Genomic DNA, 13,393 nt, shown 5'->3' with positions numbered 1-13,393 from the left:
GGTCATTTGGGGGGGGGTTGTGTGCCATCTTGGCATTTTATGGCCTTTAAAACTATGATAGGCAGTGAGGAGTGAAATCAAAAATGTATGCCCTTAGAAATCTTGAAGGCGGTGCTTGGTTTTCGGGGCCCCGTACGCGGCTAGGCTCCCAAAAAGTCACACACATGTGGTATCCCCGTACTCAGGAGAAGCAGCAGAATGTATTTTGGGGTGCAATTCCACATATAACCATGGCATGTGTGAGCAATATATCATTTAGTGACAACTTTGTGCAAAAAAAAATCAGTTTGTCATATTCCCGCAACTTGTGTCAAAATATAAAATATTCCATGGACTCGACATCCCTCTCAGCAAATAGCTTGGGGTGTCTACTTTCCAAAATGGGTTCATTTGGGGGGGTTTTGTGCTATTTTGGCATTTTATGGCCTTCGAAACTGTGATAGGTAGTGAGGAGTGAAATCAAAAATTTGCGCCCTTAGAAATGCTGAAGGCGGTGCTTGGTTTTCTGGGTCCCGTACGTGGCTAGGCTCCCAAAAAGTCCCACACATGTGGTATCCCCGTACTCAGGAGAAGCAGCAGAATGTATTTTGGGGTGCAATTCCACATATAAGGCTGGGTTCACACTACGGTTTTCCCGTCCGTCAGCCGCATACGATTTATATGAAAAACCGTATGCGGCTAAAACGGACGGGAACGTATGGAACCGCACATATGTGCGTTTTCCATTGACGTTAATGTTAAAGGAAAACGTATGCGTTTGCCATACTGTTTTAAAAACGGCCGCAAAACCGTGGTTGAACACGGTTTTGCTTACGTTTAAAAAACGTTTTGCCAGCAAATCGTATGCACCCGGATGCATCTGAGTGCATACGATTTGCAATGCATTGTCTATCTATACGTTTTCCCGTCCGGGCCCGTACGTTTTCAATACTGAAATCGTATGCGGCTGACGGACGGGAAAACCGTAGTGTGAACCCAGCCTAACCATGGCATGTGTGAGCAATATATCATTTAGTGACAACTTTTTGTACATTTTTTTTTTTTTTTTATTTCTTTTTGTCATTATTCAATCACTTGGGACAAAAAAAAAAAAATATTCAATGGACTCAACATGCATCTCAGCAGTTTCCTTGGGGTGTCTACTTTTCAAAATGGGGTCATTTGGGGGGTTTTGTACTGCCCTGCCATTTTAGAACCTCAAGAAATGAGATAGGCAGTCATAAAATAAAAGCTGTGTAAATTCCAGAAAATGTACCCTAGTTTGTAGACGCTATAATTTTTGCGAAACACAATAAATATACGCTTATTGCGATTTTTTTTTTTTTTTTACTAAAGACATGTGGCTGAATACATTTTGGCCTAAATGTTTGACTAAAATTTTGTTTATTCGATATTTTTTACTTTTTGTTATAAGAAAAATATTTTTTTTTCAAAATTTTCGATCTTTTTCCGTTTATATCGCAAAAAATAAAAATCGCAGAGGCAATCAAATACCATCAAAAGAAAGCTCTATTTGTGGGAAGAAAAGGACGCAAATTTCGTTTCGGTACAACATTTCATGACCGCGCAATTACCAGTTAAAGCAGCACAGTGCCAAATTGTAAAAACACCTTGGGTCTTTAGGCAGCGTATTGGTCCGGGGCTTAAGTGGTTAAGTCATGATTTTGTTGCATGCATTGTAATGGTTTATTCCCAATGAAAGTCAGCACACCAAAATAATATTGCTATGATGTTTTATGGAAATGAACAAATCGGCTAAGATCTCTTTTTGATGGACGGATAGATTGGTGCAGTTGGTTGACTCTAAAGCTGGCTATACACCTATAGATTATCTGCAGATTCTCTATGCTTGGATGGAAAAGGTGCCACAGATTTCTCCATGTAAGCTAAACTGTGTGTGGATGAAGGAATCTCCCACTGGGCCAAGCTTCAGTATCTTGCTAGTCGGCCCTGTTGGCTCTCAACCTAAACAATGCCTGTACCCAATCAGAATGTTCAGGTATTGTGAGAGCCAGCGGGGCCGACTAGCAAGATATGGAAGCTTGGGCCAGTGAGAGATTCTTCCATCTGACTATAGAAAATCTGCAGATAATCTATAGATGTATGACCAGTCTAATGCTAGCCATACACCTATAGATTATCTGCAGATTTTCTATGGTTCGATGGAAAAAGTGGAACAGATTCCTCCATCCTACGCTGAACTGTGTAGATGGAAGAATCTCCCACTGGCTTAAGCTTCCATATCTTGCTAGTCGGCCCCGCTGGCTCCCACAATGCCTGAACATTCTGATTGGGTGCAGGCATTCTTTGGGTTGAGAGCCAGCAAGGCCGACTAGCAAGATATTGAAGCCTGGCCCAGTGGGAGATTCCTCCATCCACACAGTTTATCGTACATTGAGAAATCTGTGGCACTTAACCATAGAAAATCTGTAGATATTCTAAAGGTGTATGGCCAGCTTTAGACCCAATACACACTATTAGATTTTCTGCAGATTTTTGTCTTCAGATTTACCAAAACCATGCAGTGCAAGGGCCTGCCTGATTGCATACAAATTGAAACTCTTAGGCCCCATACACACGAGCGGATTTATCCGCGAATACGGTCCAGCGGACCGTTTCCGCGGATAAATCCTCTCGAGGATTCCAGCGGATTTCCATGCGATGGAGTGTACTCACCATCACATTGAAATCCGCGCCGAAATCCTCTGGCGATGACGTGTCGCGCCGTCGCCGCGATTATGACGCGGCGACGTGCGCGACGCTGTCATATAAGGAATTCCAAGCATGCGACGAATCATTACGACGCATGCGGGGGATCCCTTCGGACGGATGGATCCGGTGAGTCTATACAGACCAGCGGATCCATCCGTTGGGATGGATTCCAGCGGATAGATTTGTTTAGCATGTCAGCAAATATTTATCTGCTGGAATCCATCCCAGGGGATAAATATCCACGGAAAAAGATCCGCTGGAGTGTACACACCATAGGATCTATCCGCTGAAACCCATTCGCTGGGATTTTCCAGCGGATGGATTCTATCGTGTGAATGGGGCCTTAGGGCTGGGTTCACACTGGTACGACATGACAGCCGTCCTACTTTGCCCTGTCACTTGAAGCCGACATACATCTGACTTTCAACGAACAGGGATCCGACTTGGTTCCTCGCCAATACCAGGCACTGTTTTTTGGTATGAATCTTGAGGGGGAACTCCATGCCAAATTTTAAATAAAAAACTGGCATGGGTTCCCCCATACCAGGCCCTTGGGTCTAGTATGGATTTTAAGGGGAACCCCTATGCCAAAAAATTGGCGTGGGGGTTCCCCAAAATCCATACCAGACCCTTATCCGAGCACGCAGCCCGGCCAGTCAGGAAAGGGAGTGGGGACAAGCGAGTGGGCCCCCCCTTTTGAACCGTACCAGGCCGCATGCCCTCAACAGGGTGGCCCCCCCACCCCAAAGCACCCTGTCCCCATGTTGATGAGGACAAGGGTCTCTTCCTGACAACCCTGGCCGTTGGTTGTCAGGGTCTGCGGGCGGGGGGGGCTTATTGGAATCCGGGAGCCCCCCCACCCTATGTGAATGAGTATGGGGTACATCGTACCCCTACCCATTCACCTGGGGGAAAAAGTGTCACTTTAAAAACCTGTCTAGTGTTTTTTTTTTTTATTAATTTATTAGGCAGCTCTGGGGGTCTTCTTTGGAATTCGGGGGTCTCTCCCTTCTTCTCCGGTCTCTCTGGCCTCTTCTCCCGCTCTCCAGTGCCTTCTGCCGGGCTCCTCCACTATCTTCTACCCGCTATTTTACTAGCGGTGGCCCGGACTTCTCCCCTCTTCTTCCGATGTTGACACGATGCTCTCCCACGGTGCGCAACGACTTATATAGGCATGGGGCGTGGTCACCAGGTGATGTCACCAGGTGACCACGCCCCTTATGACGTCACCACCATGGGCATGGTGGGGCGGTGGCGTCATAAGAGGCATGGTCACCAGATGACATCACCTGGTGACCATGCCCTGTGACTATATAAGCCGCTGCACATGGTGTCAACATTGGAAGAAGACAACGGAGAAGACCGGGCCAGGGCTAGTAAAAGAGCAGGCAGTAGATAGCGGAGGAGCCCGGCAGAAGGCACCGGAGAGCGGGAGAAGAGGCCAGAGAGAGCGGAGAAGAGGGGAGAGACCCCCGGAGCTGCCTAATAAATTACTTTGAAAACCTGTCTAGTGTGTTTTTTTTATTGACACTTTTTTTTACCCCATACTCATTCACATAGGGTGGGGGCTGGGATCTGGGGGCCCCCTTATTAAAGAGCGATCCCAGATTCCGATAAGCCCCCTGCCTGCAGACCCCGACAACCAACGGCCAGGGTTGTCGGGAAGAGACCCTTGTCCTCATCAACATGGGGACAGCCCCCCCATGTTGAGGGCATGCGGCCTGGTACGGTTCAGGAGAGGGAGCCCGCTCGCTCGTCCCCACCCCCTTTCAGGCCGGGCTGCGTGCTCGGATAAGGGTCTGGTATGGATTTCGGGGGGACCCCCATGACGTTTTTTCGGCGTAGGGGTTTCCCTTAAAATCTATACCAGGCCCTTGGGTCTGTTATGCTCCTGCAGGGGGAACCCATGCCAGTTTTTTATTTAAATTTTGGCGTGTAGTTCCACCTCAAGATCAGCAGAGCACAAGTATCATGCCAAAGTCGGAGCATGCAAGACGCCGTTCAGCCTTTGATCTGACTTCAATGATATTTATTGGGCTGAAGTAGGATCAAAGTCGGACCAAAGTATTACAGGGAGCATTTTCAAAGTCGGACCGACTTGTGTCGGACCAGTTAAGACAGCTCTCATAGGGAAACATTGATTTTCACATGTCATGCGACATGAGCTCCCAATGTCGGAGCGTTTGTCGTACCAGTGTGAACCTGGACATAAGGTTTGACCTCATATTATATGGTTTTGGTAAATCTGAAGACAAAAATCTGCAGAAAATCACTTTGGTTGATTTACTAAAACTAGAGAGTGCAGAATCTGGTGCATCTGTGCATGGTATACAATCAGCTTCTAACTTCAGCTTGTTCAGTTAACTGCTTGCCGACCAGCCGCCTGGTGACTCTGCTGGGCGAGATCACATAGCTATACGTCATCTCGCCGTTCAGCCAATACGCGCCCCCCCACTCGCCCCTGATGCCGACGCGCGTGCCTCGTTACAGAGAGAGAACCGGGAGCTGTGTGTGTAAACACACAGCTCCCGGTCCTGTCAGGGGGAGAAATTACTTATCGTCTGTTCATACAATGTATGAACAGCGATCTGTCATTTCCCCATGTCGGTCCCCCCCCCTTCAGTTAGAACACACCCAGGGAACTTACTTAACCCCTTCCTCGCCCCCTAGTGTTAACCCCTTCCCTGCCAGTGGCATTTTTATAGTAGTCAATGCATTTTTATAGCACTGATCGCTATAAAAATGCCAATGGTCCCAAAAATGTGTCAAAAGTGTCCGAAGTGTCCACCATAATGTCGCAGTACCGATAAAAATCGCTGATCGCCACCATTACTAGTAAAAAAAAAATATTAATAAAAATGCCATAAAACTATCCCCTATTTTGTAAACGCTATAACATTTGTGCAAACCAATCAACAAACGCTTATTTCGATTTTTTTTTTTTTACGAAAAATATGTAGAAGAATACGTATCGGCCTAAACTAAGGAAAAAAATAGTTTTTTTTATATATTTTTGGGGGATATTTATTATAGCAAAAAGTAAAAAATATTATTTTTTTTTCAAAATTGACACTCTATTTTTGTTTATAGCGTAAAAACTAAAATCCGCAGAGGTGATCAAATACCACCAAAAGAAAGCTCTATTTGTGGGAAAAAAAGGACGCCAATTTTGTTTGGGAGCTACGTCGCACAACCGCGCAATTGTCAGTTAAAGCGACGCCATGTCGAATCGCAAAAAGTGGCCCGGTCATTGACCAGCAACATGGTCCGGGGCTTAAGTGGTTAAAGGGGTTGTAAAGGTACAATTTTGTTTTCCTAAATAGCTTCCTTTACCTTAGTGCAGTCCTCCTTCACTTACCTCATCCTTCGATTTTGATTTTAAATGTCCTTATTTCTTCTGAAAAATCCTCACTTCCTGTTCTTCTGTCTGTAACTCCACACAGTAATGCGAGGCTTTCTCCCTGGTGTGGAGTGTCGTGCTGGACCCCTCCCCTGGACTGCAGGAGAGTCAGGACGCTCTCTACGTTGCAGATAGAGAAAGGAGCTGTGTGTTAGTGGGTGTCCTGACTCTCCTGCAGTCCAAGGGAGGGGGCGAGCACGACACTCCACAACAGGGAGAAAGCCTTGCATTGCTGTGTGGAGTTACAGACAGAAGAACAGGAAGTGAGGATTTCTCAGAAGAAATAAGGACATTTAAAAGCAAAATCGAAGGATGAGGTAAGTGAAGGAGGACTGCACTAAGGTAAAGGAAGCTATTTAGGAAGAAAAAAAAAATTGTACCTTTACTACCCCTTTAACCACTTTAGCCCTGGACCATATTGCTGGTCAATGACCGGGCCACTTTTTGCGATTCCGCACCGCGTCGCTTTAACTGACAATTTCGCGGTCGTGCAACGTAGCTCCCAAACAAAATTGGCGTCCTTTTTTCTCCACAAATAGAGCTTTCTTTTGGTGGTATTTGATCACCTCTGCGGATTTTAGTTTTTGCGCTATAAACAAAAATAGAGCGACAATTTTTTTTACTTTTTTCTATAATAAATATCCCCCAAAAATATATAAAAAAATAGTTTAGGCCGATACGTATTCTTCTACATATTTTTCGTAAAAAAATAAATAAATAAAATCGCAATAAGCGTTTATTGATTGGTTTGCACAAAAGTTATAGCGTTTACAAAATAGGGGATAGTTTTATGGCATTTTTATTAATATTTTTTTTTTTACTATTAATGGTGGCGATCAGCGATTTTTAAATTTAAAGGATGAGGTAAGTGAAGGAGGACTGCACTAAGGTAAAGGAAGCTATTTAGGAAAACATATTGTACCTTTACAACCCCTTTTAAGCTTTGACAAAAATAAAAGAATGGATAATTGGTTTCTATGCAGATCTACACCAGATTTTGCACGCTCTAGTTTTAGTAAATAAACCCCACAGAGTCCCATGACATGGAAAATCACATTGTTTTCAACAGTGTCCATTCACATCAATGCAATTCGGCACAGAGAGCGATTTTTGGAAAAGGTTCCTGTACTACTGTTGGAGTGATTCCAGTGCGATTTTGGCCCATAGACTATGCAAGGCTTATTAAAGTTGCATCCAAGTAGCACTACATAATCACACTGAAAGTCTGATCAAAATTGTATTGCAGCAGTGAAAACCTAGCCTAATGCCGCATACACACCATCACTTTATGTGATGAAAAAAAACGAAATTTCTGTGAAGTAAAAAATGACGTTTTTGAAACTTCAATTTTCAAAGACGAAGTTGCATACACACCATCGTTTTTCTCACAATGTTCTAGCAAAGCGAGGTTACGTTCTCACCACTTTTTCCATTGAAGCTTGCTTCATAAGTAGCTTCTGGGCATGCGCGGGTGAAAAAACGTTGTTTTAAACGACGTTTTTTGCTACACACGGTCAATTTCTGTGAAGTAAAAGTTGATGTTTTGAAAAACGACACATAAAATTGAAGCATGCTTCAATTTTTTTTGGTCGTTTTTTAGAAGACATAAAACGACGTTTTCCCCCACACACGGTCAATTAAAGTGACGTTTTTAAAAACGTCATTTTTTTTCATCACATAAAGTGATGGTGTGCACGGGGCATCATACTGTAGCTCCTGGTATTTAGTTGTTTGTTAAAATTTTAAAGAACCCCCACCCTATTTTTATTTAAAGAAGAACTCAAATAAGTATATTGCTTACAGTATTTAATCTTAACTATACTTATTATATTTCTTGCAGATGAAATTCCCATTGGTCGCCAAAAAAAGAAAAAGTCAAAGACAAGCAGTACACTGGGTACGACATTATTAATTTTATTCTTATAACACAATTGTTCTTATAAAAAGGACAGATACTCAATTTGCAGAAATGAGAAATGTACAACTCAGCTCAGCATAGTAAATCTAAGAACTTATCTAGATTGCTCTTTATATCCTAGGGGGCTATTTTTAAAGACAAGGCAGAACAAGGTAAACTTGATTTGTTAGGATTAACCAGCAATTTTTAAATCTAGCTTTAAAGGTAAGAACACTGGGACAGTGAATACAAAAAAGGAGGGAATCTGATCATAAATGGAGAATAAGCAGTGGAGTTTTCACAATTGCACTGGTACCTCTCCTATTTATGTAGAGCTGTAATAAATGAATTGTATGTCTACGTGGGCATAACAAATGGAAGAAATGCATAACATCAAGTGATTCCATGCAATCGGTATGATACCATTAAAGGTTCTTTCTGCACTCTTGTGACCCATTTCAGCAGACAGCGGGCCAAAGCCCGCTGTTGGCTGATGTCAAAGAGCCGGTTCAGGTGCGGGTAGGATCGTGACAATGAACCGGCACTTGGCTCAGCCTCTCAGTGAGCTGCTGAGAGACTAAGCCAGCCGCTCCCGCCCCTCCACAGCTCAGCACTCCAGTGAACAGATAGAGGTGACCGACAGTAACCAGCTCTCTGCTCAGGGAGCCCTGTGAACCGAACAATCTGCTGTGTTTGATCGGTTCTCACTGTTAGAGCCTGTGGGGGACAGATGCAGCATTGGATCGATGCTGAATCCATCTAGGTAAGTTTGATTAAGGAAAAAACAAACCCTATACTTCTCTTTTAATAGTTTTTAATAGTGAAAATGACAGAAGCAAATACAGCACTTTTAAAGGAGACCTAAAGTCAATGATTGGCACATATGTACCTCTATTCTGGATTGTGGTCCTCCAGAGCCCTGGTGACTGCCAGCTCAGCACAGATTGTTCCAGGGATGGACTGGCCATTTGGACTACAGGGAGTTTCCCGGTGGGCCGATGGCTCAGTGGGCCGGCTTCAGTGACAGCGGCCTGGCAGTTTCTCACTTCTGCCTAATTTGTCCCATAAGGGGGGGGCACCAAACAGATTCTTTGCCCCGGGAGAAATAATGTCTAGCTTCCCCACTGGTACTGCCTATAAGAGTACCAGTACCAGCCGTTCTACTGTAATAAAGTAAAACGGCTAGTGGCTAGTGAAGGGGGAGAGGGGGCTTGGGTGGCCGGGGGGTTGCGGGAGTTGTCCGGCCGCTGTGGGAGAGACCTGTCAAAGTGGGCCAGTCTGGATGAGGTCCAGGGCCAAATTTTTGTCCCAGTCCAGCCCTGGATTGTTCTATGGGCTCCAGGCATATGACTAGATCTGTTTAAGGTGATGGCACTAAGTGACTGTTCAGGCCAACTAGAGCCTCTGCTTCATACAGAGCTGGTCATTCACCATGAGTAATAGAGCGCATAGGTGGGGGTTGCTGGGATTCCAGAAGAATAGATGGTTAGTTTTGAGGAAAAGGAGGAATGTGGATTTTTTCTTAATGGCAATCTTAGAGGTACCAGCGGACATTATTAGCCCTGGCGTAACACTGCAATCATTCCAGTTATGTGCAACAATGGCATTTAGCGAACATCTGATCTTCCAGCTTATTTTAAGATTTGCAGCATAATAGGTACAGTGCCTTGAAAAAGTATTCACACCCCTTGAAATTTTCCACATTTTGACATGTTGCAACCAAAAACGTAAATGTATTTTATGTGATAGACCAACACAAAGTGGCAAGTAATTGTGAAGTGGAAGGATTTTTTTTTTTTTTACAAATAAATATCTGAAAAGTGTGGCATGCACTTGTATTCAGCCCCCCAATACTTTGTAGAACCTCCTTTTGCTGCAAGTCTTTTTGGGTATGTGTCTACCAGCTTTGCACATCTAGAAAGTGACATTTTTGGCCATTCTTCTTTTCACAATAGTTCAAACTCTGTCAGATTGGATGGCAAGCGTCTGTGAACAGCAATTTTCAAAACTTGCCACAGATTCTCAATTGGATTTAGGTCTGGACTTTGACTGGGCCATTCCAACACATGAATATGTTTGGATCTGCATTTGCATTCAGCCCCCCTTTACTCTGATACCCCTAACTAAAATCTAGTGGAACCAATTGCCTTCAGAAGTCACCTAATTAGTAAATAGAGTCCACCTCTATTTAAATGCAGATATTATTTATTTGTAAAAAATGTTGAAAACCATTTTATAATTTTCCTTTCACTTCACAATTATGTGTTACTTTGTGTAGGTCTATCACATAAAATCCCAATAAAATACATTAACGTTTTTGGTTGTAACATGACAATGTGACCTGGGAAATTTCAAGAGGTATGAATGCTTTTTCAAGGCACTGTATATACTATCAGGTGTATGCCTGTTTGAAAGAGAAAAAAGTAAAACACCATAGGTATAAAAAGTTTGGTTTTTACATTTGAATATCTGTACAATTTCTTTATCGTACATCACGGGACACAGAGAAGCATAGTAATTACTATGTGGGTTATAGAGAGTACCTTCAGGTGTGGACACTGGCACGCCCTTAAGGCAAGAAGTTCCCTCCCCTATATAACCCCTCCCATACCGGGAGTGCCTCAGTTTTTTGCCAGTGTCTAAGGTGTTGGTCACGAGTGAACATGTGCTCCAAGGAGCTCCACTGGAGGGATCCATATTGGATGTAAAAAGCCTCCATGAAATCCGGATCCGTCCAAAGTGCTTCTGAGCCAAAGTGGACGGTACCCGGGCCCCGGTTAAGAAGAACGGGGTTTGGCCTGTAATGCTTCTCTTTGAGAGCTGGATCCTGGTTATTCAGTACTTTGGTCAATTTCCTAATACCAAAAGTTTACTGACAGGGTGCGATATGGGTCCAGGGGTGTGGTGTTCCTGTCCATGGACCCCGGTCCCTGAAGGTCTATAGACGCTGCTCTCCGTGATGGGTGAAGATTGGACTGTCTGTTATGCAGAGTCCTGCAGCGTTGGATCAGGTAAGTGAAGGTGCTTCAGGACTTGGTCCTAGGAGTAACCTTCCTTTATTTGAGCCATTATGTTTGCCTAAAGCTAACTGTCTGTGCTTCTCCTATATGGTCCTGTGTGTTGTGGGGAGGAGGGGTATCTCTAGTCAGGTAGTTAGCCCCTCCTGTGCAGGTTAAAAGCAGAAAAAAGTTGTCCAAAATGTTTGGCTTCACTTGGCCTACCTGGTTCTCACATGGAGCTGTGGGTTCCATCCTCATGCATGGCGCGTAGCGACATTGATGTGTCTTAGGCGCACGCGCGTGCACAAATGAAATTTTTGTACGCTGCTCCGATGCGCACGAATGTGCGCGGCGTGCTCCGTGAGATGCGTGTGACGACATGTGCGCGCGTGCGGCTACGTGTGCGCGCGTAGCCTCGTGGTGCACGCCTAGCAGCGGCGTGCGCATGCGCGCAGGGGGTCTATCTCAGCTGTTCTCTATGAGACTTGAGATTACAGGACAGAGCAGGTCAGGTGATACACCTAGTCCTTATATGCTCCAGTCCACCTAACTGGTTCTGGCTGACGGTGGACACAGAGATCTTGTGCACATACTTTCAGTATTTAGTACTGGTGGTGGACAGTGACATTTGCTTAAGGCGCATAGTGGGCTCTGCACCTTGCCAACCATCAAATAGCAGCGTCAGTGCTGGTCTATAGGTTCGCAAGTAGTTGCAACTATTGTGAGAACCTCAGCTTTATCATGGCTAAAGGCTCAGGGACTAGAAGCAAAAAAGCAAAGGGATCGCCATCTGGCTCAGAGGATCTCGGGCATGCTCCTGCGGCTGCTTCCTCTCCTGAAAAATTGAAGGAGGCCCAGGGTGAACCATCAGGGCTGTCAGATGCCTGTTCTGCCCTTGTCCCACTTGCTCCAGTTTTTGTGACACAGGAGGCTCTGGCCTCAGCTATGGGGGGTCTGGAGCAAAGATTAGCGACCTTGATTGCATCCTCTCTCTCAAGGGAAAAACGCACAAGGTCCCCCTCTCCCTCTGAGGAGTCCCTCGATTTGGGGCATGCATCCTCAGAAGAGGTTGATTTACCCTCTGGAGATCTGGCAGAAGGTCAGCTGGAAGTAGTGGACTCTGAGGATTCCACTTTGGGAGAACCCTTTTCGGCGTCGCAATCCGAAAAATTGTGGGTCCAGTCCCTCACTGAGATGGTCCGTTCGGCCTTCAAGTTGCCACTTTCAGAACCAGCTTCAAGTGCAGTCTCATCTTTAGGCTCCTTAAAAGCTCCTCAAGCTAATTATTCCTTCCCGGTTCACCCCCTGCTGGAAGGGCTTATCTACAAGGATTGGGAACATCCAGATAGATATTTTCTTCCTCCTAAGAAGTTTTCGGTTTTATACCCCATGGAGGAACAATTCACTAAAAGATGGGGCATCCCCAAGGTTGACGCAGCTGTGTCCTGCGTAAACAAATCTTTGACCTGTCCAGTAGACAATGTTCTGGTATTCAAAGATCCGACAGACAAGAGATTAGAGACTTTATTAAAAACCTCTTTTGCTTCGGCGAGAGGAATAACCCAGCCTGCAATTGCGGCTATTGGGATTTGCCAGGCCTTGAAGGACCAGTTTAAAGGGGTCTTAAAGGAATTGCCGGCACAACAGGCCCAGAATTTGGCTGAGTTTCCCAGAGCATTATGTTTTGCCATAGATGCTATTAAGGACTCCATTCAGCAGTCCTCACGTCTCACTCTCTCGCTGGTTCATATGCGCAGGTTACTCTGGCTGAAGAACTGGTCTGCTGAAGCCCCGTGTAAAAAATTACTGGCGGGGTTTCCCTTTCATGGAGAGCGTTTGTTTGGGGAAGATCTGGATGCTTACATTCAGAAAATTTCCAGTGGCAAGAGTACACTGTTGCCAGTAAAGAAAAGGTTTAGGGGTCCCCCCTCCTTTAAGCGATCCTCCTCTCCTATCCCTAGTACTTCCGGTACCATGCAGTTCCGACGGCCTCCTGGACGATTCAATGCAGGTGGGAAGCCACAGGGCCAGCCTCAGGCTTCCAAAAAACCTTGGAACCGTAAGCCACAGGCCAAGCCAGCAACTAAGTCAGCATTATGAAGGTTCTCCCCCACTCAGCCGGGTGGGGGGAAGACTTCAGCTGTTTGCGGAGGCTTGGCTAGACAGGATCCAAGACAGGTGGGTCCTCTCTACGGTCTCCGGGGGCTACAAGCTGGAGTTGAGCGAATTTCCTCCACCGCGCTTCTTAACCTCGAACGTCCCAAAGGACCTCGGCAAAAGAAGGTCCTTAGCATTGGCCTTAGATCATCTGTTATCCCAAGGGGTAATCAGAGAGCTGCCAGTGGAAGAACAAGGTTTGGGGTTTTATTCCAATCTCTTCACTGT

At 45.1% G+C, this 13,393-nt stretch overlaps 1 protein-coding gene across 1 annotated transcript in view; it reads left to right on the top strand.

Moving 5' to 3' along the window:
- Window positions 1-13,393, top strand: part of TMEM237 (transmembrane protein 237) — a 70,770-nt gene that overhangs the window by 22,425 nt on the left and 34,952 nt on the right. Inside the window, exon 4 of the mRNA XM_040357225.1 lies at window positions 7,953-8,009. Within this exon, the coding sequence (XP_040213159.1) occupies window positions 7,953-8,009 (57 nt within the window). The remainder of the gene's footprint in view (window positions 1-7,952; window positions 8,010-13,393) is intronic.

This window comes from Rana temporaria, chromosome 6, assembly GCF_905171775.1.
Source record: "Rana temporaria chromosome 6, aRanTem1.1, whole genome shotgun sequence".
NCBI classification, from domain to species: domain Eukaryota; kingdom Metazoa; phylum Chordata; class Amphibia; order Anura; family Ranidae; genus Rana; species Rana temporaria.
This window is presented reverse-complemented; position numbering and strand designations above follow the sequence as displayed.